This window comes from Phacochoerus africanus, chromosome 7, assembly GCF_016906955.1.
Source record: "Phacochoerus africanus isolate WHEZ1 chromosome 7, ROS_Pafr_v1, whole genome shotgun sequence".
Taxonomy (NCBI): domain Eukaryota; kingdom Metazoa; phylum Chordata; class Mammalia; order Artiodactyla; family Suidae; genus Phacochoerus; species Phacochoerus africanus.
Window position 1 is genome coordinate 81,861,773 of NC_062550.1, and position 25,958 is coordinate 81,887,730.

Consider the following 25,958-nt stretch of genomic DNA (forward strand, 5'->3'; position numbering starts at 1 on the left):
ACAGAACCTGTATCCAGGCACGCAACCAGAAATTTCCAGCGCCTGGAGGTATCACTTTCTACTCCGTATCCGAGCGAGCATTGCACACCCCCGCCGAAAGGGGGCGGGCCCCACAGAGGTCTCGGGAGGGTGGGTCTGCGGCCCTGACCACCACAAACCGACCAATGCCCGGGGCAGCCAGGGTGGAGAGACCCCCAGCAAAGCTGACCGTCTAGGGACTGGCCTCCCGAACTCGCTCCCCAGTGCGCCGCTACCCTGGACACCGCCACGCCGCCCCAACGCGGTGCCCCCGCCGCCCGCCCTGGCCTTCTCGGTCTCTCCCGGTACCCACAGCAGCAAACCCTCCTCCTGCGGGGGGACCCCAGAAGCCTCCTTGCTGCCGTAGCTCCCTCGCAAAAAGTGACAACCGTAAATCTCGCTCACCTCACCAGGCCACTACCGGCCCCACAACCGCCGCGCCCGACTCTCAGCTACTCACGCCGGCCCCGCCTTCCTGAGCTATCCCACAAGTCCTCGCGTGGCCTCGCCCCGCCCCCTGGAGCCAGGACGGAGCGTGCGCAGAAGATCAGGTGCGCTGAGCCCTCCTCCTCTGGGTAGAATCAGCCTAGAGGATTGACAGGTGTGTTAAAGCAAAATCTGACTCTGCCTGCTTCCAGCTTCACAGTAGGTAATCCAAAAACTGCAGGATCATCCTGGCCTGTTCTGATTCCCCACATAATAATAACTTGAATAATGCTTTGGATCTCTCCCACTGTTATTCCTAATATTTGCCTTGCTGGTTTGTAACCGTATTTTATCACTTCTGTGCGTATGAAAATCACGTGGGGGAATTCCCGTCGTGGCTCAGCGGAAACGAATCTGACTAGGATCCATGAGGATGCAGGTTCAATCCCTGGCCTCGCTCAGTGGGTTAAGGATCTGGCGTTGCCGTGAGCTGTTGTGTAGGCCTGTGGCTACAGCACCGATTCAACCCCTAGCTTGGGAACCTCCATATGCCATGGGTGAGGCCCTTAAAAAAAAAAAAAAGAAAGAAAGAAAAGAAAAAGAAAATCATGAACAGGCTATGGTAACTATACTAATTTTGCAGGGGTTTTTTTAATCTTTAAGTACTTGTATTTGGCAAATCTGTTCTTCAGTCTGACTACCTTGCACTTTTGCAAGTAAATTCCTTCCTTTTCTAAGTATCTATCTCTGAATCTTTCTTGGACATGTGTCAGTATTAAGATCTATCTTTTGATGTGCCCTAGCCACTAAGTGAAAAGAACATGAAGCTTTTAACATTATGTGCTTCTGCTTCCTGTGAGTGAACTTATATTTTCATGGCAAGTCTAAAACTGTAAAACAGGAGTTCCGGTCGTGGCTCAGTGGTTTATGAACCCGGCTAGTATCCATGAGGACGCAGGTTCAATTCCTGGCCTCAGTGGGTTAAGGATCCTGTGTTGCCTGAGCTATGGTGTAGGTCACAGACGTGGCTCAGATCCCATATTACTGTGGCTACAGCCTGGGAACTTGCATATGCCACAGATGCAGCCCTAAAAAGCAAAAAAAAAAAAAAAAAAGTATAAAACAAAATAAAATTGTAAAAATAATTTTAAAAGCCCATGAAAACAGACAGAAACAAATAAACCTTTCCATCTGAAATAGCCCTATAATTTTTTCTTTTTAGCTTTTTTTTAGGGCTGTTCCTGCGGCATATGGAGATTTCCAGGCTAAGGGTCGAATCAGAGCTACAGCTGCCAGCCTACGCCAACAGCTCACTGCAACGCCAGATCCTTAACCCACTGAGCAATGCCAGGGATCGAACCTGCAACCTCGTGGTTCCTAGACAGATTCGCTAACCACTATGCCTCAACGGGAACTCCTAATGTGGTAATGTTTCCATTTCCTTTTCATCTGTATATGTTTTTATATTTAAAGTGGGTTTCTTGTTACAACATATAATTGGGTCTTATTTTTGTTTTTGTTTCATTTTGCTTTTTAGGTCCGCTCCCACAGCATATGGAAGTTCCCAGTCTAGGTGTTGAATTGGAGCTACAGCTGCTGGCCTACGCCACAGCCACAGCAACATCAGATCAGAGCTGCATGTGCAACCTACACCACAGCTCTTGGCAATGCGGGATTCCTGACCCACTGGGCGAGGCCAGGGATGGAACCCACATCCTCACAGATGCTAGTCGCATTTGTTTTCAATGCACCACAACAGGAACTCTTGGATCTTGTGTTTTAATTTACTCTGAGAGTCTCTATCTTTAATTGGTACATGAAGAACATTGACATTTAAAGTGATTACTGATATAGTTGTATTAATATCTACCATTTTCATTACTGTTTACTTTTTGTTGCCCTTGTTCTTTGTTCCTATTTTGTCTTCTACTCTTTTTTCTGCCTTTTATGCTTTTGAGTATTTTATATGATTCCATTTTCTCTCCTTTCTTAGCATATCAGTTATACTTCTTTTTTAACTTTTTTTTTAATTTATTTTTTTTTTCCCACTGTACAGCATGGGGACCAAGTTACACTTACAAGTATACATTTTTTTTCCACCCTTTGTTCTGTTGCAATATAAGTTTTTTTAACTTTTTTTAATGGTTGCCATAGAGTTTGCAATATATGTATATACTCAACTAAACCATGTGCACTTGCAAATATCACTGCCACTTCCTGGATGGTATGAGTACTTTATAATAACAAATTAATCCTAATTCTTTCCTCCCGTCCCTTGTACCTGTCACTCATTTCATATATATATATGTGTGTGTGTGTGTGTTTATATATAGATACACACATACATGCATACTTACATGCATAAGTGTGTATAGTCAAATATATTGTTATTATTATTATCTTGAACAAACTGTTATCAATTAAGAATCAGAAAAAGGAAAGTTTTTATTTTGTCTTCACTTATTCCTTCTTTGACACTCTTCCTTTCTTTACATAGGTCCATGTTTCTGACCTATATTAGTTTCCTTCTCTCTAAAGAACTTCTGCTAACATTTCATGCCAAGCAAGTCTACCGGCAACAAATTCCCACAATTTTCGTTTACTTGAAAAAGTCGTTATTTCTCCTTCACTTTCCTTTTGAAGGATAGCTTGCAGGGTACAGATTCTAGGTTGGTGAGGGTTTTCTCTCAACGCATTACATATTTCATTCCTCTCTCTTCTTGCTTATACGGTTTCTGAGAAGTTAAATTTAATTCCTACCCTTGTTTCTCTATAGATAACGTGTTTTGTTGCCCTCTGACTTCTTTCAGCATTTTCATCTTTGATATTCTATAATGTGAAAGTGATATGCCAAGGGGTAGTTTTTTGTTTGGATTTATTCTGCTTGGTGTTCTCTGAGCTTCCTGGATCTGTGGTTTGATGTCTTAAATTAATTTGGCGAAATTCCCAGTCATTATTGTTTCAAATATTTCTTCTATTCCTTTTGCTCTTTCTTCTCCAGATATTCCCATTATGTATATGTTACCCCTTCTGTCATCCCACAGTACTTGGTAATGTTCTGTTTTTCTTAGACTTTATTTGCTTTACCTTTTGGTTATTTAAGATTCTCTTGGAGTTCCCGTCATGGCGCAGTGGTTAACAAGTCCGACTAGGAACCATGAGGTTGCGGGTTCGATCCCTGGCCTTGCTCAGTGGGTTAACGATCCAGCGTTGCCGTGAGCTGTGGTGTAGGTTGCAGACGTGGCTCGGATCCCGCGTTGCTGTGGCTCTGGCATAAGCCGGTGGCTACAGCTCTGATTAGACCCCTATCCTGGGACCCTCCATATGCCGTGGGAGCGGCCCAAGAAATGGCAAAAAGACAAAAAAAAGAAAAAAAAAGATTCTATTGAACTATCCCCAAGTTCAGAGATTCTTTCCTCAACAGTCCAATCTACTAATAAGCCCATCAAAGGTATTCTTCATTTCTGTTAAGTGTTATTTTATCTCCTGCGTTTCTTATTGATTGTTGTATGATCAGGCCACCCAAGATGGCTGCCTTCTTGCTTTCTGTACATCCTCTGCTCTCCCTGCCTTACCTACACCCTACTGTCATGACTGATTTCCTTCTTAATCATAGAGCCTAATTAGTAAATGTCTACTACATGCCCCAGGTCCCAGCTACTAATTGTTCTAATCTTTAGATCACAGTGCCTCCACTATGATGGTTTATCAGAAGGGCAGTGAGGGGCATGCTCTATAATTGGTATCCTCCCTCTCCCACATCCCCCCTACCCCCTTCAGTAGTGAAGACCACTGCCATGTCCTGTCCACTCTCTGTTGCACCACACAGTGGGGTGTTGTCCAGGACCTTGCTTCAAATGGGTAAGCTCCCCCATCCATTAAACCATTGATATTTCTGTTGCTGACTTTGGGCTCTTTCTTTGGTCTTGAGGCTGGGCAAGTACAGGGTTGGCAGGCCAGAGGGAAGCCCAACAATTATTTCCTAGAATATCCATCTCTTTGCTTACACTGCCCATCTGTTCTTGCATACTGCCTGCTTTATCCGTTAGAGCCGTTAGCATATTAATCATAGTTGTTTTAAATCCCTAGTGTAATTCCAGCATTCCTGCCATGTCTGGTTCCAATGTTTGCCCTATCTCTCCAAATTGTGTTTTTTGCCTTTTGGTATGGTTTGTAATTTTGCAAGCAGATAGTGTGGGGAATCCACAGAGAAAGAAAACTAGATGTGGCTTCTTTTTTTTTTTTGGCCATGCCCACAGCATGTGGAAGTTCCCCCGGCCCAGGGATCAAACCCGACCCACAGCAGTGACCCAAGCCCCTACGGTGACAATGCCAGATCCTTTACCTGCTGCATTACAAGGGAACTCTTATACCTTTCTTAACAGGAGAGAATCCATTTGGGGCCTAAGCCATTTTGTAATCAAAGCCTGGCCACCACGCTCACCCTCGAACAGGCCTCAGTTATTAAAGATCTTAAGGGAACAAAATAACGCAGCAACAAATGACTTACCTGGCAAGAAAAATAACAATAGCAAAAGTAGTATAGCAGGTGTAAAGATTGCTAGTTCTATTACAGTGGTAAAGCTTAGCCTGAAAAGCTCAGCCACCACATCCACTGGTACCTAAAGGATGATGATGTTGACCTTTTCTGACCCCGACTTCAAGCAGCTAAAGCTTGGGCTTTAGTTGATGGCCCAGCCCCCTTCATGAATATGCATGTCCCTTTAGCTTAAAACTGCCCCAGTTTTGCTGTTCAGGGAGGCACTGCTTTGGGAAAGATCCCCAGTGTTCTCCTAACTTGCTGCAAGGTCATGAATCCTTTCTTCTCCGGGTCTTTGGCTTGGTTGTGTCTTTTGGCTTAATGCCCACCAAGAGGTGAACCCAGTTTTCAGGTAGCAATTTTTTCTTGGTAGCCAGACATGATATACCAGAAAAATGAAGTGCTGTAAGTGGGTCTTTAGTAGTGTTGTGGTGAGGTGTGAGGGGAGGGAAAGCATTCTGTAGTCCTTTGTGGGTCTGTCTTTTATGCAGCCTGTGCCTCTGTCCTGTGAACTTCAGGTTTTTTCTCCCCCTTTCTGAGGAAAGGATGGCTAGAGTGGGCTAGAGTTGGGTCTTTTTTCCCTTCCCCAGTCAGTTAGGCTTTGATTATAGTCCAGCTGGTTAGGCTCTGGCTACTTTCCCTTGAGGGCACACTTTCTTAAGAAAGACAGAATGTTCTGGAGGATTTCATATTTCTTTTCTCATGACTAAGGGGAGTTTGCTCATGTGTTTACTATGGGAGCCTGGTGGAGCTCCTGGAGGTAAATCTCACACCATTGTGAAGGCTTCCCATGACTAGATCCCCTCAAGTTTTTAACTCGCAGGGCCATCTGAACCTCCAGCAATTCATCAATGCCAGTTCAGGTTTTCCTACCCCAGCATGGTTTCTGCTCAAGCGTCTCTATTCCAGCGAGCGGTGTCTTCCAATATTCACCTATCTTTCCAATCTTGAGGGCAGTAGTTTGTCTGTGTCTTCTTACAGATCCAAGAAGAATTGTTGGTTTTTCAGTCTGGTCAGTTTTTACTTGTTATTAGGATCAAGTGGTGACTTCCAGGCTCCTTATATGTGGAACCAGAAGCTGGGAGGGCACTCCTTCCACTCTTTACATTACAAGTCCACCAGGACCTATTCTCTCCAGATCTTAGCTAGAGAGACTTGGTGAGTCCTCAGGAACTTGACCAAGATATGGCATTCCCCAGGTCATCCTGAAGCGCCGCCAAAGCCAGAAGCATCACTCCCAGCCCAGCTCCACAGAAAAGGTGGGAAGACAGACAGTTGAGGGGGCCAGATGCCAAGAAGAGACAGATTTCAAGTTTTCTTAAATGACTTTAATTGGAGACTCAAACCCTCCAAACCGTAGTTCAAGTCTCCCTCTGTGGGACAGCATCTGGTGCCCAGGAGGGTTAGGGGAGAAATGCGTAATTGAGGTTGAAATAGAGAGCCCCAGTCTCCTTGTCTTCCATTCTAGAACTTATGCAAATTATGGCTGCTGAATAAGACTTAAAATAATTATTAGTGACATCAAGCTACAGGTTGCTTTCTTCTTCTGATGAAAAATCTTCCTCCTATGGGCGGAACTTTCACAAACTATTTGGAATCAAAATACAGCTCTGTAACTGTGCTAAATATCTACAAGCAGGAAGCTTCCGGATGCAGTTACTGAACTGACTGCTGACTGCAAAAACAGTAGGTCCACCCCCACCCCCTCCCCACTGTACTCACTGCACCACCCATTACCCTCTCCAGACCCTGTTCTGAGAGGATCTAAACCCTAGAAAAGACCAAAGACCCACCCTCGACTCCCAGGGCCTAATTTCTTTAAGGCCCCAGCATAGGGGAGAATTAGTTTGTAGAGCTGTGTACAATAACAGCCACTGTAAATCTTCAATTCTTAACAGCCGTTCTTCCTAAGAACAAGTGAAAACACCTTCACAGTAAGAATGTGATCAGGTTTGCCTTTTCATCAACCCCCGAAGGAGGAATGGGGCAAACCCCTTCCCTTTGCGTTAAAAGGAAGCACGAGGCCTGGAGAGGTCAAGGACTTAGTCAGGGTTCCACCTCCCATCAAGGCAAAGAGCCACCGAGGCTGGCTGCTTTAAATCCACAGAGGAAGCAGTCTGCCCTGCGAAGGCATCGGAGTCCCACCTTCTGCCAGGACTGTTTCCAAAATGCTAGAAGACAAAGATTAGTTTCTCTAATTTGCATCTTTTCTGTCTTGCCCACGTGGGCATTTCCCTCCCAGTCTCCTTCAACCCCTCCCCTCCAGAGCAGAGCAGATGGCCTCTCAGGCCTGCAAGAGCTCTCGCTGCCCCCATGCCCCTTTCTAGCTCGAAGCTTTATTGGGTGGAAGACACCACGTAGGCTGTGGCGATGTACTTCTTGCCGTTTCCGTAGGTTGACTTGTCCCAGGTATAGGTCTGGATGGCCAAGGGATGTCCACCCAGGCTTAGTGAGCACCTGTGGAGAAAGATCACCAGATCATAGGGACCTGCTTCCCTCCACCTCTGTCCCCAGGCTGGAAGGATCAAGTTCAACCCACAGAAGGGCTCCACCCTGTCTTTAAGGGCCTCCAAGGGAGGCCACTGCCCTTCAGCCACTGCCTCCAGCTCCCCACATTCAGGGGGCCCTTTCAAAATGTCTTATTTTCCATTTTTTTTTTTTTTTTTTTAGGCCCGCACCTGCAGCATATGGAAGTTCCCAGGCTAGGAGTCAAATTGGAGCTGCAGCTGCCAGCCACAGCCACAGCCACAGCCCACATGGGATCCAAGCCACATCTGTGACTTATACTACAGCTGTGGCAACACCAGATCCTTAACCCACTGAGCAAGGCCAGGAATCGGACCTGCATCCTCATGGACGCTAGTCGGGTTCTTAACCCACTGAGCCACAATGGGAACTCCCTAACTCTTTTATATACTGAGGTCCTGCATAGGATTGCACGTGGTGGGGAGAGGGGGTGGTTCTGCTGCCGAGATGAAGGGTAGCAGCCACTGATGTAATCCACAGCCTCAGGCTCCGAGTGAGAAAACCAAGACCCAAAATGGTGATTTGTCCGAGCCCTCGGAGCCACTGAGACTTACACTCTGCCTGGCCTGGCGATGAAGCACAGGGAATAGAGGGCGAACTCAAACTCAGGGCTGCTGCCGATGAAAGCTGAGCCCACTTCCTTGTAGTAGCCGTCCCAGTTGAACTGCATGGCCAGCACATCAGGGTAAGAATCCCACTGCAGAGGGAAGAGCAAAAACGGGGGTCTGGGGAGGGTCAGGGTGTGGAGCTGGACACAGGGGGGCTGGGGTTTGTTGAGGGCCCGTGGGGACCTGGGTGAGCTTGCTGGGGAGGCTGGCTGCTAATTAATTAATTAGTTAATTAATTTTTGGCTTTTTAGGGTCACACCCACAGTATATGGAAGTTCCCAGGCTATGGGTGGAATCAGAGCTGCAGCTACTGGCCTCCACCAAAGCTCACGGCAACGCAGGATCCTTGACCCACTGAGTGAGGCCAGGGATTGAACCCGCATCCTCATGGATACTTGTCGGGTTTGTTTCCACCACACCACAACGGGAAGTCTGAGGCTGGCAGCTTTAGATCAACAGAGACCCTCTGGCTGGAACTGCCTGGGCACATCTCCCAGGGTGGCCAGAGTCCGCATCCATGTGACCGATGCCAGGGGAGCAGGGACATAAGTGTCCCCCATGGCCCTCACGTGTGGAAAGAAGGACAGTGTATTGCCCCCAAATTATTCCCCGGCCCAGGGCAGCCAAGGTTTACTTTTTAATAAAAATATAAGAAATTTAACTCAGACTGGCCAGACTGAAACTTCAGCTGCCACTGCACTCTAAGGAAATTCAGGCAGCAGGTAATTGCATGTCTTGGGTTTTCCTCTCTGAGGATCCTCTCCCGCCCCCACCCTCCCACCCAGAGAGGGTACCCTCCACCTCCTATACCCTGCAGCTTGGGAGCCTTCCCCCTTTGGAAGCATCCTGGCTGGCGAAACAAGCCCTCCAACAAATGGGGAAGTCCTATTTCCAGCGCCCGCTAGGCCACCAAGAGGGGCAGGGCTGAGAGACAAGACGGGCTGTGTGGGCTGCAGAAAGCGGACAGGACATCTGGGGGGTAACGAGGCTTCTCCAGCCCCAGGGGCCGGCGCTCGGTACCCACAGGCCCGTCATAGATGTGGCTGTAATAGTCCACCAGCCCCTCCTTCTCCTGCATGTAGAAGCGGATCCAGTTATGGAAGCCGGTGACCTTGCCTTTTTTGACTTCCCCTGTAATAAACAGAGCAAGGAGATCAGGGCCTCCCCTCTGACCTCCTTCCCCCTCCCACGCCAAGGCTGTCCCCTTCTCCAGTCTTGACCCCATGATGTCCACCCCGACTTCCCGGAGTCCCTCACATCCCTGTCACCGCAGGAAGCCCCCCTGCCCCATTTCCACTCAAGCCCTTGGGAGAGTTCCTTCTCCCGGCTGGCCTGGGACTCATCTGAGATGCTCCTCTAGCCACCTCCCCAGGAGCCAGATTTAGGGTGGGGAAGGGGCAGTGCCGTCTTGGGAGCCCCAGGAGCAGAGGACCATTGAGAGGCAGACATCCGTGGCCTCAAACCCATCTCCCTTCCTACGGGTGCCCCTGGTCTTCTTTCTCCCTTAGATACTCCAGAAGAGACCGGTCCTCAAAACCAGCCCCCTTGGCCTGGAAGGAGACATGTCCCGCCCTGCGTCTGAACGGGCTAGGCTGCTGCTGCCTCGGAGCTGCCCTGCGCCTGAGGGAAGCATCTCTCACCACCCTTTCACCTTTCTTTCCAAGCACAGTAACCCCACCTGAGAAGACGTGTTCAAAGCCACTGGAGTCGCCCTCTTCACTGCCTCTTGAGTACAGCCCAAACCACATGTTTTTCAAGTCGTCGACGAACTCCTGTTCCGAGCTGTAGCGATCTGGAGAGAGGGACACAGAAGACTTAGGAGAGGGGACGGTGGGGCCAGATCCTGGGAAGCACAGAAGGGCCGCCTGCTCCAGCTCAAGAGTCATGTGGGGGTCAGCGAACAAATGTATTCCATTATTCATTTAACAATGATCAGTGGGGCACCTATTTTGTGCCAGGCCCAAATCTAAAGGCCGAGGCTTTAGCAGGGAATCACAAAGACACGATACCCGTCTTCAGCATTTACACCACCGTGGAGGAGACACATAATAGGCAAATAAACAATATGATTTCAGGTACGTGCTGCGAGGAAAATAAAGCAGATTCTCCCATGATGACTGGAGGTGGGAGTGGGGTGGGGCTCTTCTAGAAAGTCAGATCAGAAAGGCCTCTTTGAGGAGTTCCCGTTGTGGCCCAGTTAAGAATCTGACATAGTGTTTGTGAGAATTCAGGCTCCATCCCTGGCCTTGCTCAGTGGGTTAAGGATCTGGCATTGCTGCGAGCTGCACCACAGGTTGCAGATGCAGCTCAGATCCCGCTTTGCTGACTGTGGCTGTGGCGTAGGCTGACAGCTGCACCTCCACTTCAACCCCTAGCCAGGAAATTTCCATGGGCCCTAAAAAGAAAAAAAGAAAAGAAAAAAAGGGCCTGAGAAGGGAGCACTAGTCAGAGACCTGGAGGACAAGGAGTAGGCCTTGTGAAGACCTAGGGGGAAGATTCTTCCAGGAGAAGGAACGGCAAGTGCAAAGGCTCCAGGACACCTTGAGCTAGGGGTTCAAAGGGCTGAAAGTTGATGTGGCTGGAGCACAGCGAGCAGGAGGGAAGGGTGGTGGGAGAGGCGGTCCGAGAGGCAGGCAGCAGCCAGTCCTGCAGGCCGTGGCTGGAAGGTTGGATTTCAAACAGTAACAAAACTGGAAGTTCCCATTGTGGCTCAGCTGTAACAAGCTCGACTAGTAGCCGTGAGGATGCAGGTTCGATCCCTGGCCTCACTCAGTGGGTTAAGGATCCAGCGTTGCTGTGAGCTGTGGTGTAGGTCACAGACGCAGCTCAGATCCCCTGTTGCTGTGGCAAAGGCCAGCAGCTACAGCTCCAATTCAGCCACTAGCCTGGGAACTTCCATATGTCAGGCCCTAAAAAAAAAAAGTAAGAAAACTATTTTGCATTTACTGCATATGTTCTATGTGCAGCCCTGTTTTAAGTGCCTTCAGTCCTCACATTGATTTTTCACATCAGGTTGGTAGTAATTACCCCCAATTTAGAGATGAGGAAACTGAGGCAGAGAGGTTATAGAACCCACACAAGATTGCACGCTTCATGAGAGGTAGACACAGCCCTTGAGCCCAAACGCTCGCTCCAGAGACCCATCTCTCAATTCCATCACTTCTTGGGGGTGGGAGAGCCACTGAAGGGTGTTAAGCAGGGGAATTCTGTGATAGGAGCTTTGTTTTTAAAGAATCTTTCTGGTTGTGTAAGGAAAAAGGCCAATGGGCCTATGAGCAGAAGAAGGGACACCAGTGTGGGGGTTACCACTCTGTCCAGGGCAGAGGTGGTGGTGGCTTGGATGGAGGCAGCAGCCGTGGGGGAGGGGTGAGAAGTGAGCAGATTCCCAGAGAGATTTTGAAGCTGGAAGTGACAGATGTTCCTGGTGGAGGAAAGGGGGATGGGAAGCGGTGAGGTAAACAGAAGAATTGCTCCTGGGCCTCTGGCCTGAGCACCTGGATGAATGATGGGGTCATTATGAGCTGGGAAAGACTGAGGAGGGGGCAGTTAGCCAGCCAGGTGGAGCTGATGGGAAGGCCATTGGGACCAAGAGAAGGGTCAGGGCCGGGGACCTGAATGAGGGAGCCATCAAATATCCGTGGTTCACTGCCCAGAATTGTGTGTGGAAGGCACAAAAGAGATACCAGACACATTCCTTCCTCTCAAGGACTTACAGGACAGTTGGAAAGCAATACTAAAAATAACACGGAATAACAGAGAACAAGTTTAACATGCTGAGTGGCTACCACTTACTGGGTGCCAGGCTTTCCAATGAGTGCTTTACATGCATTAATCCCGCGAGACCCCATTTCACAGAGAAGGTCTGAGGGTCTAATGGCCCGGGGTCATATGCATCATTAGCGAGTGAAACTAAGTCTCTCTGGCCCAAGGCTATTTTGGGGACACACCCCAAGCCCTTGACCTCCGGAGATACACTGAAAGCCAGCTGTGTGCCAACTGCAGTAGGAGCAGCTTCATAAATTCAGTGGGATCTGAGCTAGAACTCGAAGGATAAATGAGATTTGGACGGGGACAGAGGTGAAGATGAGGTGGCTGATGGGACAGGGCTCAATCTCCACCTCCAAGATCCTCTTGTTGTTCACTATAAAGGACACCAGGGGGCGGTGCAGGATCACACCCTCTTCCCAGGGCTCGCTTGTGTGTCACCGGTTTTACCTAAAAACAGGGTTACCAATGCCTAACGGGGCCACAGGAGGATGCAATACAGCGGTGCTGAGCAGAGGCGACCCCACGGCCGGCAAGGGAAGACCTGGATGGAGCCACCCCCAGGCAAGGCCCAGCGGCCTGGAGTTCAGGAAAGGAATCTGGCGGACACTCACAAACACGGCCCATGCCAAGAACTCCTGCGGCCCAAAACTTTTTTGGTCTGATTCAAACATATCTCTATTTGGAGTCGCTCCAACCAGAACCCTTCTTGGTAGAATGTCCCCCTCCGAACCTGTGTTGATTTTCTGTTGCTGCTTCCCCAGCAAAAACATGGAGGGGGCCAGCCTCCTTGCTGGACTTAATGCCAGAGGAGGGAGCAGAGGCAAGAGAGAAAGTGGTGACTCTGGGATCCACTGAGGTGGCAGAAAAGTGCCCCAGGGGAGAGTGGGGCGATTTGTGGCCTTCCGGGAACCCTGAGACTGAGGCAGCGAGTGGGGGGTAAACGAGGTGGCTAAGATGAGGTCCAAAGATAGGGTGGGGGTGGCTTCCAAAGCAGACGGAGGAGTCTTCAGTTCCTGCCTCTGGGCTCCTCTCTGGCCCCTTCCCTGTCCCCGCCCAGAGATACACTGCCCCCCCCGCCCCCCGTCCCCAGCATGGCCAGCCTTGGGCGCAGGGCCTGGGGAAGGAGGCTGCTGCCCCACTCACTCTGCTGGTGGAGGAAGCCGTAGAGCGTCTTCATGACGGCCGTGCTCATGATCTCCCTGAGGAAGGCGTCCTGCTCAGCCAGCTGCTGGGCTGTGAAGTGCTCCCCGTGGCCCGTGGCGCGCTGGTAGTTGTTGAGGAGGTTGATGAAGGCTGCGTATGTCGGCTTGGAGAAGAGCTTCTCATTGACGTAGGTGAAGAGCCTGGGAGAGGTGGGGGGAAGCGCAGTCAGAGGCCTGGACGCTGGACACGGAGCAGAACCCATCCAGGAACGTCCAGATACAGAGGCAGGCGTGCGAGGGTTGGGTCAGAGGCTGCGGGGGGGACTTGAGATACTCTTGGGGACAACGCATGAGGTTGGTCTTTTCTTTTTTGTCTTTTGCTTTTTAGGGCCTCCCTCGCAGCACATGGAGGTTCCCAGGCTAGGGGTCGAATCAGAGCTACAGCTGCCGACCTACACCACAGCTACAGCAATGCAGCATCTGAGTTGTGTCTGTGACCTACACCACAGCTCACGGTGACGCCGGATCCTTAACCCACTGAGCAAAGCCAGGGGTCGAACCCGCAACCCCATGGTTCCTAGTCAGATTCGTTTCCGCTGTGCCACAGCAAGAACTCCTGTGAGGTTGCTCTTTTCTTCCACTCCATTTCTGGGAAGGCCAGTTCTATCTTCAGCCCAGCCAATCCCAGAAGCCCCCCAGTGGGTTCCCACAGGCCCTCAAGATGGCTTTATCTGTCTGTCTCTGGAGACCTATTTTGTCCCTTTCCCTTTGATCTTGCCTGCCTCAAGGTACCAAAAGAAGCAAAGCCAGGGAGTTCCCACTGTGGCTTGTTGGATTAAGGACCTGACTGTAGCAGTTCTACTCACGGCGGAGATCCAGGTTCAATCCCCAGCCAGGTGCACTGGATTAAGGATCTGGCATTGCTGCAGCTGTGGCATAGGTCGCGGCTGCATCTCGGATTCGATCCCTAGATCCCTGGCCCAGGAACTTTCATATGCTGCAGGTGTGGCCAAAAAAAGAAGAAGCAAAGCGGGGGAGAGATTTTGCAGAGGCACAAATGGAACTCACGGCTCTGGGCAGCAGTCCACTTGGTCTCTGGTCTCCGAGGGCGGGATGCGGTTTTGGCTATTGAGAATGATGTCTTCCTTCTGGGCTTTGTTGGTGTCTGCCCTGTAGATCTTCTCAGAGATGCTCCGCAGCTCCTCCTTGGTGATGGCATCGCTGCTGTGTGAGAAACCCTCTGGGAGGAATTGGGGGAGGGGTATCTCAGAGCCCAAGGGAGGCTGGGGGCATCCTCTCCCGGGAACCTTCCAAAAGCCAGCAGTGGGGGAGAGGGGCTGCAATCAGGCACCCTAGTGATTGCAGGGCAGGGGCCTAGGGCCTAAAGGATCCTTAAAATAGCCCACGGCCTTGCCCACAGAATGTCCACAAAATATCCACACTGCCCCCTGCCTTCTGGAAGGTTCTCTCACTTGGGCGTGATCCCTGGAATGCTTGTGAGAGCAGACTGGTCCCCCGCCCCCGACAGACTTTCTGCTTTAATGGGTCTGGGATGAGCCCTAGAGTTTCCGTCTCTTTTCCCAGGCTAGGGGTGGAATCCGAGCTGCAGCTGCCTGCCTACACCACAGTCAAGGCAACGGGGGATCCCAGTTGCGTCTGTGACCTACTCTGCAGCTTGCAGCAACACCAGACCCGCAACCCACGGAGCGAGGCTGGGGGTCGAACCCGCATCGTCGCGGACACTAAACGACTGAGCCACAACCGGAACTCCGAGTTTCCATTTCTAATAAAGTCCCAGATGCTGCTGATGCCGCTGGTCCCGGGACCACACGTAGAGAGGGTCCTTCTGTCTCTGGGGCTATGCGAAAGGGAGCAGGAGACTGACCATGGCCACACAGGCTCTCGAAATCCTCGCAGCAGTTTCCAAACTCCCGGCAGCGGGCATTACAGTGGCACGGGTGGTGCTTGTCGAAGGCTTCCCAGCAGCGGCCATGGCAGGAGTCGGGTGCGGAGTATAAGTCTGAGCGGACAGGGAGGAGGAGTGTCCCGGGCCGGCCTCTAGGGGTCGCTGCGTCCCGCCGGTTTCCCCCCGCCCCCCTGCCTCCCCCGAGCCTCGCTCTCCTGCCGCTTCCTATTAAAGAACTTCAGGGAAGGAAAACAAACAAGCTTAGTGGGTGCACGCCCTTCACGGTCAGGAAGTCCTTTCTGGTGCCCAACTCTACTTTCGGGCCTGTTGTTTTTATAATCATCCCTCTCTAAAAATAAAACCTCAGGCTCTTTCCTGCCTACCCTCCAGGTTACTGAGGGCCCCGGGGGCTTCCTCCCACCCAGACCCTAAGACTCCAGCGAGCCCTCCTCCCCACTGCCAGGTGATGGATTTTTGGGGTCCGTCTGGTTTGGCCTGGGCCTGTTGCCGCCAGCACGGCTGCCCCCCTTCCCTTGTCACCCTCTCGAGTCCTGAGTCCTGAGTCCTTATCCCAAAGGGCCCCCTTTTCCAAAGGCAGACTCACTGCTGGCTGGGGCGCCCTCAGCCTCTTCCTCCAACTCCAGGAATGGCTCTGGATCTTTGGGGTCCTCTTCAGCTGTAGGTCAGAGAAGTCAAGTCACCACCTGTCCCCCAGGGGTCCCTCCTCTTTATCCCTGATTCTCAGTCCTCTCGGCCTTGGGGACAGGCACGTGCAGTGGAAGAACCTACAAAACCAGGGCTAGGGTACAATGAACAAGCACCAGGTGGAGGAGGAGAAAAACTGACAATGTGAGACAGAGGGGGATTGAAATCCACTCTCAGAAGGGAAGGAACATTCCCAGGCGACAGCCCTCCCTGCCGTGTACCCTGCGGTACTCAGGGTGCTTGTCTAAAAAGCGGGTGGGGGCCTGTGGCAGGAGGTGGCCCTTTCGGTGGACGTCTCTGAGGCGGGTGTGACTTTTCTGTAATGTAAATTGCTAGGTAAGCAGGCTCCAACCTCAAGGCCAAGGCCCTTGCTTAGGAACAGCCCTCACCTCTAATAACTCCCGGTCAGAGTCAGGGGTGAACTCCTCCCGGGCCTCATGGAATAAGGACTGTTTCCTGAGATACCGACTTCCCTTCTTTCTTCACAGTTGCACTTGGCAATGGCCACAAAGGCTGTGTTTGGAGGGAAGGCGTGTTCAGAAAAGCACATTCCTGTTGCTGCCCCATTTCTTTTTTTTTTTTTTTTTTTTGGCTACACCTGCAGCATCTGGAAGTTCCTGGGCCAGGGATAGAACCCGAGCCACAGCAGCAACAACACCGGATCCTTAACCCACTGCACCTCAAGAGAACTCCTGCTGCCCCATTCTTTTGCCTGCAGGCTGAGTGACTGCAGCCTTGGCTCTGGGCAGAGAAGGGTGGAGTGGGAGTGGGGGTGTGCAGGAAGAGGAAGGGATGCTTCTCTCTCAGCACAGAGTGAAATACATTCTACCCCTTACCCCCCCACCACCGCCAAACCCCACTATTACAAGGTGCTTCAGAATGTCACTGCATTAACCAGATAGTGTTATTACCATCGCAACCGTGGGGGCAGGTTATTTCTTCAGTCAACAAACATCTCACCCCTTGTTTTCTGCCAGGCTGTGTTTTAAGGGCTGACAATCCACCGGGTTCTTAACTCCGCCACATCTTACGCAAAATAGACCTAGGCGAGCTGATTCTATGGGAAAAAGATTGAGTGGCAAATCAGAGACTTAGTGATGAACTGGCTCCTGGGCTGCTTATCATCTCTATCTTAAAATGCCAACCTCATGGTCCCAGGTGACAGGACTTCCCATGTCTGCTGAATGGGGGCCAGGGCAGCAGAAGATGGGGCGACTCTGATTCTGGCATTGAGCTCTGGGCCTGGGTTTCCCTACCTAGGCCTGATCAGCTGAACTTCTGCTGGGATGTATGGTGTTTTCCTATAAATTGAATCAGCATTCCTTTGGGTGGAAGCAGCTCTGAGGGCACATGGCTGGATTAGCAGAGCCTGCCACTATAGACCACTCTTGGGCAAATTAAGAAAAAGTACTCTTTTCTCTCAGCAGACACAGCTCTTCACCAAGACACACCGCTTGGTGAGAGGGGTACAAGAGTCGTCCTTGCTCCAACTCACCTTCTCAGCTGGGGAACCTTTGTGCAGTGCCCAACCTGCACAACCATGCCAGTGGTCTTGCTGGCCATTGCCTGCCATGGCTTCAGCTGACCATGTTTTCCAAACTGGGCATCAGGGCATATAGTTTGACAGTGAACTTAGCAAGGTTTCTGTCACAAAGCAGAAGGTCTGGGAGTCTAAAGCCTTGGAATCACCCAAATGAGGGAATTATTCAAAATGAGCTTTTCAAATGATTCACGTGAAACTTTGTGGTTGGAATAGCAGAGGAACAACTGTCATTCAAGGGTGGAGCAGATCCCGTTTAACTGCTGGCCTGGGACTGACAGGTTGCAGATGTGCAGCCACTCAGTCCACTGCTGTAGGAAGAGTGGTGGGAGCTGTGATTGTCCCTGTGACACCAGGCAGTCTTCCTGGTGGCATGCGAGCTGGGAAAGTGAGTCCCCTTTTTCTACTTCTGTGAGTAATAACTGACAACTCGTGCTAAAATAATATTTCCCCCCCCTTGCAATTTTTGGAATTCAAGTTTCAAGATATTGTTAATCCTGATAGTTCAAACGGACATTCCAGGCAGATGACATCTGTTTTATTTTAAGCTGGGGTTTTACTTTGGCAACATCCTAGAAAAGCTGCGACAAGTGGTGGCCAAAGCCCTGACCCCTGCTCTGCCTGTCAGTGTCTTTTGAGCCCTGCCATCAGTCTGGACACCCTGGCAGGGGTCCAGCAGGCTGGGTGTGGTCATGGCATCACTGGCCATGCCTCCCAGACCCGTCTCTCCACCAGGAGCCTCACCGGTACACAGGTGCTCATAGTCTTCACAGCAGTCTCCATGCTGGGGACACCGGCGGTCACACTGGCAGGAGGCATCTCGGTCAAATTTCTCATGACAGCGGGATGCACATGACTCCGTTTTGCCTATGGGCAGTTAAGGTCACAAAGTTAGCTCTCTGGAAAGCCTACTCTCCTCGTCTGGGTACTCTCTGCAGGAGGGTTCACAGACACAGGCAGGGCCCCACCTGGCAGAGAAGGTCATTGCTGGCTTCCAGGAAGAAAGGCATGCACAGCCACCCAGGCATACATAAGTCTCACCCCTGCCGCCCACCACCCTCCACCCACCGACTATTGCAGGGCTCATAATATAGACCCAGGATCACAACTCAGATACCTTTTGGAGTTAGAGCTGTTCCACAAACGAGTCAAGAAGACGTGGGCAATAGGGAGAGGTGGGGACTGTGACAAACTTGGAAACGATGCCCTGCCTGAGCTTGGCAGCCACTAGCAGCTCCAGCCAACTGTTGCCAGGCTGGGACGAAGGCTCAAGTGTTGCCAGAGCCTTCTGTTTTTCAAGAGAAGCCTTAAATTTTATGTGAAGTTTTCCAATTTTTAAAAATTCAGACAGACCAAAGAAAGAGGTCCATGGGATGGGCGTAGCCCAGAAGCCACCATTCACCTGTCTGGTAGAGGAGGATGAGTCACCACGGCTCCAAGGGTCCCTCCTGCCCTCTCTCTCTGACCCATCCCCTGCCTCTCATCCTGTCCCTTCTATAGCTCCTGCTTCTTTCGTTCAGGCTCCTCTGCACCCTCTTTCTCCCCATGTCACATCTTTCTGTTTCCTCTAGCCTTGCGACTGTGTTTGTATTAGTTTCGCTTAGGGTGGGGAATGAGGCGGGTGTGGGTTGAGAGCTGGGCTTGGGAATAGCATCTGTCATATAACCACAGACCGCATCCCTTGCTCCAGCCAACTGGCTTGCAGAAGCATGCTTTTGGTCACAAGGGGCATAAGACAAGGCCTTTTGAAGGAAATGGTACAAACCCACCACCACTCCTAAAAAAAAAAAAAACAAGCCCAACACAGCAAAGACAGCAGAGGGGGCAAGCCAGGGCAACAGCTGGCTGGGCACCGGTTCCTTCCACCCTGGTCTTTAAGAGTGATAACAGAGTCTTTGTTTCCATTTGAGGTTCCTGAGGTTTGGATTTAGCTGGTATTGGGTTTAGGGTCAGGCTGTGGGTTACAGAGAATGTCAAGATCAGAGGCAGAGTTACAGTTCTACACTGGAATTTGTGACTGGAGAAACTGAAACCTAATTTAGGCCAGGGTTGGGGTTAGTTAGATTAAGAGCGACAGTGAGGATTAGGGCTTGGGTTAATTACTGATAAAATAACATTTTGTGTAGCTGTTTGGGTAAGGAAAGCGGAGTAGGTTCAAAATCACATTTGCAGCACAGGGAACTATATCCAGTCTCTTGGCATAGACCATGATGGAAGATAATACAAGAAAGGGAATGTGTGTGTGTGTGTATACATATATATATGTATATGTGTATGTATATATATATATATATATATATACTTTAATAAAAAATGTTTTTAAAAATCATATTTGGGGTTGAGAAATGTGTCAAGACTAGGAGAGGAGAAATAATCCCTGTTTTGCCTTAGGTTAGAATTGAGGTTTACGGAGTTCTTGTCATGGTGCAGCAGAAATGAATCCGACTAGGAACCGTGAGGTTTCGGGTTTGATCCCTGGCCTTGCTCAGTGGGTTAAGGATCCAGCATTGCCGTGAGCTGTGGTGTAGGTCACAGACGTGGCTCAGATCCTGCGTTGTTCAGGCTCTGGCGTAGGCCGGTGGCTGCAGCTCCGATTAGACCCCTAGCCTGGGAACTTCCATATGCCGTGAGTGGAACCCCAAAAAGCAAAAGAAAAAAAAAGTAATTGAGGTTTGGTTCTGGTTGCAATTTCACACAGGGATAGCATCAAAACTTAGCCTGGATTGGGGTGGAGGTCAGAATTAGGGATACAGGTTTAGTTTCGGGTTTGAGTTCTGGGATTAGGGTTTATACTGAGCCTAAGAGGGGAGGACAGCAGAGAGGCCAGGTACCTGGACTCTGACACCAAACTGCTCGAGGCTGGAATGCTGGGCCTGCTGCTTCCCGGCTACATGATCCTGGGCAGGTTATTTGACTTTCTGTGCCTCAGTTTCCTTCTCTGTGAAAGGGCGATAATAATAGAGCCCATCTCATAGAATATTCATAAGAATTAAATATTTATTCATTTATTTATGTCTTTTTAGGGCCGCATGTGCAGCGTATGGAGGTTCCCAGGCTAGAGGTCAAATCAGAGCTGCAGCTGCAGGCCTACATCACAGCCCCAGCAACACGGGATCCTTAAGCCACTGAGTGAGGTCAGGGATGGAACCCACATCCTCATGGATACTAGTCAGGTTCATTACCGCGGAGCCACGATGGGAACTCCCAAATGAGTTAATTTTTGTAAAGCCCTTAGCATGGTGCATGACACACGGTAGTGCCACGTAAGTGTGAGTTAGGTAAATAAATGGTGGCGACATTCCATGGCCATCTTCAAGGTGGCAAGTACCCAGACTGGCTGGAGCAGTCTCCCCTGTTTCCATCCTTGATCTAGCTGACTCCCTCCTGGGTTTCAGCGGGACCATCCCTTGGGCTGGGGTGTTGGCGCCTTTCTGTTGCAGACAGCTTCCTAGCTGACATCATCTCTGTGAGTCTGTGTTCTTGACATCAGAGAGGTGCCAAGTCCAGGTTCCCCCAGGTCCTGAGGCAACTTCCCATCAAGTAAAGGGCCTCAGCCAGGAAGGTAATTCTCGTGAATTGTCCCTAAAAACGACCAGGTCCAAGGCCGCTTGTCCCTCGAGGCCCAGGGGATCTTCTCGTGCATCTTAAATGATGCTCCTTGGACTCAAATACAAGGCCCCTGAGGAGGAGTTTTCAAGCCAGGGGGAAGGGCTGTGTCAGCTGCCTGCTCGGCCAGGCTGGCAGTACACCCAGAATCTGAAGGGAGAGAATTCAGACAAATCAGGGCAACGTTCTTAATGGGCCAGATCAACAGAGTCCAAAGAAGGGATTCACGCCATTCCAGCAGCTGGCACCCGCTGAGAAGGGGTGAAGTGAATAGTCAGCTCTGTAGAGCTCAGGAGAACACCCCCCACTGGCCCTGGCTGAGTGGACCTTTTCATCTCTGTTCAAGAACTTTGTCCCCAGAAGGAACCCCAGGCCACGGATCCTTCATGCGTCCCTGTAAACCCGATCTGCTTCGAGAGCACCTTGGGATCTGAGTAGGGAGGCGAGGGCTGGTAGGCACCTCCTGCGCTCTTCTGGGGACACTCGTATGGCTCGTCACCCTGACTCCTCACCCCAGTACCTCCTGTTCACACAAATGCTCCATGTGCTCCTCACTCACCAGCCAGGCACTGAATCACTGCTCCAGTAACCTTTCAACCCTCGTCTGTCCACCCCATCTCTCTCTTTCTGCCTTTCCTCGTTCTGCCTTTCTTATCCCGGAAAGAGTCTCCCTCCACTCCCTGTGAAAAGCTTATCCCCCTTCCCACCACCCCCTCCTCCCCATCCTCACCCCCACCTAATGCACTACATTTCTCTGCAAATTTAAAGATTTTAATAAGCCAGAACACCCACTCCTATCCACACTGCCCACCGAGAAGCTTGGTCCCATGCCTGGGTGTCCCTATATGGCCAGTGCTCAGCCCCTCTGATGGTTCAGAGATCCTATGTCTCTGCTTTTCCGGGGGCCCCAGATGCTGTTTCCATGGAGACCTGAGCCAACCAAGAAGATGCCCTTCCAGGACCAGCTTCCTGCCTGAGTTCACTTGAAACAACTGGGTACCTGAGTCTGGTTCCCACACAATTCATACTCCTGCATCTAAGTTCTGAGATGTTGAAGGTTGTTTTTTTGTGGGTGTTTGTGTGTGTGTGTGTGTGTGTGTGTGTGTGTGTGTCTTTTTAGAGGTGCACCCATGGCACATGGAAGTTCCCGGGCCAGGGATTAAATCCGAGCTGCAGCTGCCTGCCTACACGACAGCCACAGCAACACCAGATCCAAGCAGCATCTGCAACCTATGCTGAACCTTGAGGCAACGCTGGATCCTTAACCCACTAAGCAAGTCCGGGGATTGAACCTGCCTCCTCACAGACACTATGTCAGGCTCCTAGCCCGCTGAGCCACAACAGGGACTCTTGAGATGTTGGAATAGGTCTAACACTTCAGCCAAGTGTTAGACCTATCATCCACTGGACCCTCACCTTCCCCTCGGCCCCACACCGGCATCAGATCACCGTCCCCAGGGGCAAGGGCTCCACCTGCACTTTGAAGCTTCTGTTGCCCCTGCCCTCAGGGATGTCCCCTGGGGACCAAACGTCTCCAGCGGCTCTCCTCTCCGGACACTGGGAAGCCCTAACCCCACGGCCTCTCCTTCACACTAAGCTAGAAGCTCTCACGCTGCCCTCACTCTACCACGAGCCTTGCACCACCCGGGCCTGGCCTCTCTGCCGTGGGTGCCCAAGTGCAGGTACCCGATCCCACCCAGCGTGGGAGGCCTGGGAACGGCTTTCCCCTCCAAAGGCTTTCCACTTAGGAATCCCATTAGGGGTCTTCGTATCCACCATCTGACCGGAAATGATTGCAAGAGTAAATTTTCTATTTAGATAAATCTCTATATAAACTATATATATATATATATATTTTTTTTTTTTTTTTTTTTTTTTTTTGCTATTTCTTTGGGCCGCTTCTGCGGCACATGGAGGTTCCCAGGCTAGGGGTCGAATCGGAGCTGTAGCCACCGGCCTACGCCAGAGCCACAGCAACTCGGGATCCGAGCTTTGTCTGCAACCTACACCACAGCTCACGGCAACGCCGGATCGTCAACCCACTGAGCAAGGCCAGGGACCGAACCCGCAACCTCATGGTTCCTAGTCGGATTCGTTAACCACTGCGCCACGACGGGAACTCCTAAATAATATTTTATATCAATATATTACATTAATATTTTGTATTAAATTTATTGTCCACATTTTATTAATAGAATATATAATTAATGTGATACAAATGTAAATATATAAATGAATTTATATATATAAATGAATGTTTTATATTTATTTTGATTTATACTCACAACCATGATCAAGGACCCAATCCATGGAGCGGTCACTCCACGTAGAGCGCCTCTTAGACCTTATCTTATGCAGTCCTTACAAGAGCCCTATGTAGGAACAACTCGGGTGGGGTGGAGAGGGAATCCAGCTTGGATTCTCTCTTCTCTGGGCAGAGGAGGACTCTCCTCACACCCCTCAGCTCAGCCCCCTCCCTCCGCACCCTTCCCACTCACCCATTAACCACCTATTAACACCTCAGCAGCAGCACCTGCCAGCTGCCAAACAGGAAGCTGCTCCTGTCCTCACCTGCCGTCCCATCCCCGGACCGCTAGGACCCTTCTCTGCTTCAGTTCCCCTAATGCAGGACGAGACCCGTTCCTCTGACCACTTATGCAGCCCCAGAGAGCACGCCGCCTGCCTCCTGGTCAGGGGCTCTTCCAGGTTCCCCCTGAGCCTGCCCACCTCCTAAGTCTTTACTCAGAGAAAGCTCCCACCCCAGACAACTCACCCATCCCTGGGCAGCAAAGGAAGTGATCAAGGGCAGCCAAGCCACTCAAACCCAGTCAGTCACAGCCCAGCTTTAGACCATACAGTGGTCCCAGGAAAAAACAAAAAAACAAAACAAAAAAAAAGCCTTGCTAAGGTCAAAAGTCAGGTTGGATGAAGGGATGCTCGGGGCTCGTCTTCCAAAGTGGCAAGAAGGGGGGCTTCCATGACATTCGTCCACCAGCCCTAAAGCTCGCTTCACACAGCCCTGTTCACTGCAGAGGCAACTCCTTCCTCAGACCAGGCCAAGTCGAAGGTGTCCATGGCATCAGGACAGAGTGGCCCTCCCTTGTCTCTCTACCTTCACCCTCTACCAAGTCCCTCAACTCTCTGCTGCTTTTCGCAGGACCCCCTGTCATCCCCACCAGTCGTGACTTACCTGCCCAGGCCAGGCCGCAGAGCATGGCCACTATCAGGGGGACACAGGCCCTCATGATGTCCAGCTGAAGGCCACAAGGGGATTGGCAGTTGGACTTTCACTGGCGTCAATGTGAATGTCACTGCTCCCACAAGAGCCTTATTACCCAGGCGGATCCTTTTAAAGACATCAGGACTTGTGGATCTGGTGCCTCCAGATCCTTCCAGGAAGAAAAAGGGGAGGGACCCCAGATGGAAGGAGGTGGAGAGGGGGTGGGACCCTACAGCTGTTTGAAGACAGGGGCAAGGTGACTAAGCAGGCAGGTACTGCCAGATGTTTAGAATAGATAATGCTAGCTGTTGGTAGCTAGAAAATAGGTCATGTAAGCAGGCACAGCAACTTGGACCTAGTTTGGTGGGGTTCTATGGCCAGGTGAGGAGCACCTATGGGCTCATCTTTGGGTGATACCCTCCAAATGCCCACCTACCTGCAAACCACAGGCCTGACCTTCCAAGATGCTACAAGCAGCTCCATTTTTGAACTCCAGGAATAAGCCCAGCATGAGGAACAGAGTAAGATGATCATTACATGTTTGGCAAACAGAAAGTGCTTCAGCAAACCTCGGGGTCGCCAGAAGGAAGGCAGGATCTAGGCGTCATGGGTCAGGAACAAATGCTCTTCTTACTACACGAGCCGCACATAGCTACATCACCCTAGAAATATCATGCAAATGAGCCTCTCACTCTTGCTGAGTCAGCATCTCAGGTTTTACTTGTTTCAGGTTCTCACAGGCTCCAGGTTTATGAGGTTGGGGAGGCCAAAAAGCCTCTTAAAATCAGCCGAAGGACCCACCCTTCGTCTCCTCCCTTCATCCCCTGTTTTCAGTCCTCTCCCCCAAGGACCCCTCTCCAGAGAGAAGCAAACTTCTCAGGGCTCCCATCTCCCCAGATCTGAGAGCAAAAGTGCAACAACATGGGGCTGCCAAGTTTTTCCCTTCTAGTAAAGGTAAAATCTTCTAAGTGAAATGCCCTTTCTAGAAAGCATGGCATGGAGATTCTCAGCCCTCTCAAAAAAAGTCTCAGAAAAAGGCAAAACTGATGAGTAATTGAGACCACTCAGTACTGATTTTGATTTTTTCCCCCAGGATAGCGTGGGGGCAGGGATGGGGAGGCACGCCCTCCTCAGCCAGTGTACTCGAGCAGAGGAGTCTGCCTCTGTCTTCAGTTTTCTCCTCTTTGAAATGATGAGGTTGAAGCCAACGACCCTTTCCAAGCTCTGATCTTAATTTCCAGGCTTCTTGCTCCTGCCCCGGGGTGGTGGGTTGGGGGTGGCCAGTGGCTTAAGGAGAACCCCCCAACCCCTCTGTGTGGAGATGAGACCAAACTCAAGGCCCCTCAGGGGTGGAGAGGACAGCCGAGGGCAAGTCACCTCGCAAGGCACTCACAGCAGAAGCACCCCAGGGGAGTAAGCCCCGCCCTTTCCTCCAGGAAGTAAGACCGGTTAGAGGGAGTAGGAGCAGAAATGGCTGCTTTGTTTGCAAAAGTGTCGTTTGCACATCCGGAAAGCAGGTGCTGAGCTGCTCCCTACCAGAAGCCCCACCCTCCCTGGAGTGGCAGCACAGTGATGTATCTTGGACTCCAGTTAGTTTAGGAAATAAAGGAGTGCCCTGGCCAGGCCAGGAAGCAATGGCACCTCTGAGTTTAGGATTCGGTGGTCTCTCCCTTCCAGGGACCCAGATGGGTAGATCCTGGGCAAGGCCAAAGCTTCCGAGTGGGAGTGGGGTGTGGCCGGGGTTGCCCTGATGACCAGCTGAGCGGACTATGGGATGGAGCTTCAGGGGTGGGAGCACTTCTCTTCATCAGAGGAGTTTTAGGGCAGGAACAGGGCTGGAAGCTGGGGAGACAGTTGAAACTGACCCCAAAGAGCCAGATGGGTGTTCCAGGCAGGGCCCTCCAACAAGAACCACAAGGTTGACCTTAACAACGACCACCTGCACCGACTGAG

The 25,958-nt window shown here is 50.9% G+C and overlaps 2 protein-coding genes and 1 long non-coding RNA gene across 4 annotated transcripts in view; 1 reads left to right on the forward strand and 2 right to left on the reverse strand.

Moving 5' to 3' along the window:
* The window catches only part of RPAP3 (RNA polymerase II associated protein 3), a 32,047-nt gene extending 31,546 nt beyond the window's left edge, over positions 1-501 (reverse strand). For both annotated transcript variants that reach the window (XM_047788059.1, XM_047788058.1), the window contains exon 1: positions 424-501. The gene's annotated coding sequence lies outside the window, so the exon portion shown is untranslated. The remainder of the gene's footprint in view (positions 1-423) is intronic.
* Positions 502-518: 17 nt separating this feature from the next.
* Positions 519-10,216, forward strand: LOC125131442 (uncharacterized). The gene is made up of 3 exons (XR_007135925.1): positions 519-667; positions 7,991-8,195; positions 9,627-10,216. It is a non-coding gene; the product is annotated as an uncharacterized LOC125131442 (long non-coding RNA).
* Positions 6,291-24,641, reverse strand: ENDOU (endonuclease, poly(U) specific). Its single transcript, XM_047788060.1, has 10 exons — positions 23,976-24,641; positions 17,924-18,046; positions 15,539-15,610; positions 14,914-15,048; positions 14,097-14,268; positions 13,030-13,229; positions 9,797-9,910; positions 9,143-9,249; positions 8,065-8,207; positions 6,291-7,441 (listed from the first exon to the last, which is right to left on the reverse strand). The coding sequence occupies exons 1-10, from the start codon at positions 24,028-24,030 to the stop codon at positions 7,321-7,323; spliced, it is 1,242 nt and encodes a 413-aa protein (XP_047644016.1). The 5' UTR covers positions 24,031-24,641; the 3' UTR covers positions 6,291-7,320.
* Between the last annotated feature and the right edge of the window lie 1,317 nt (positions 24,642-25,958).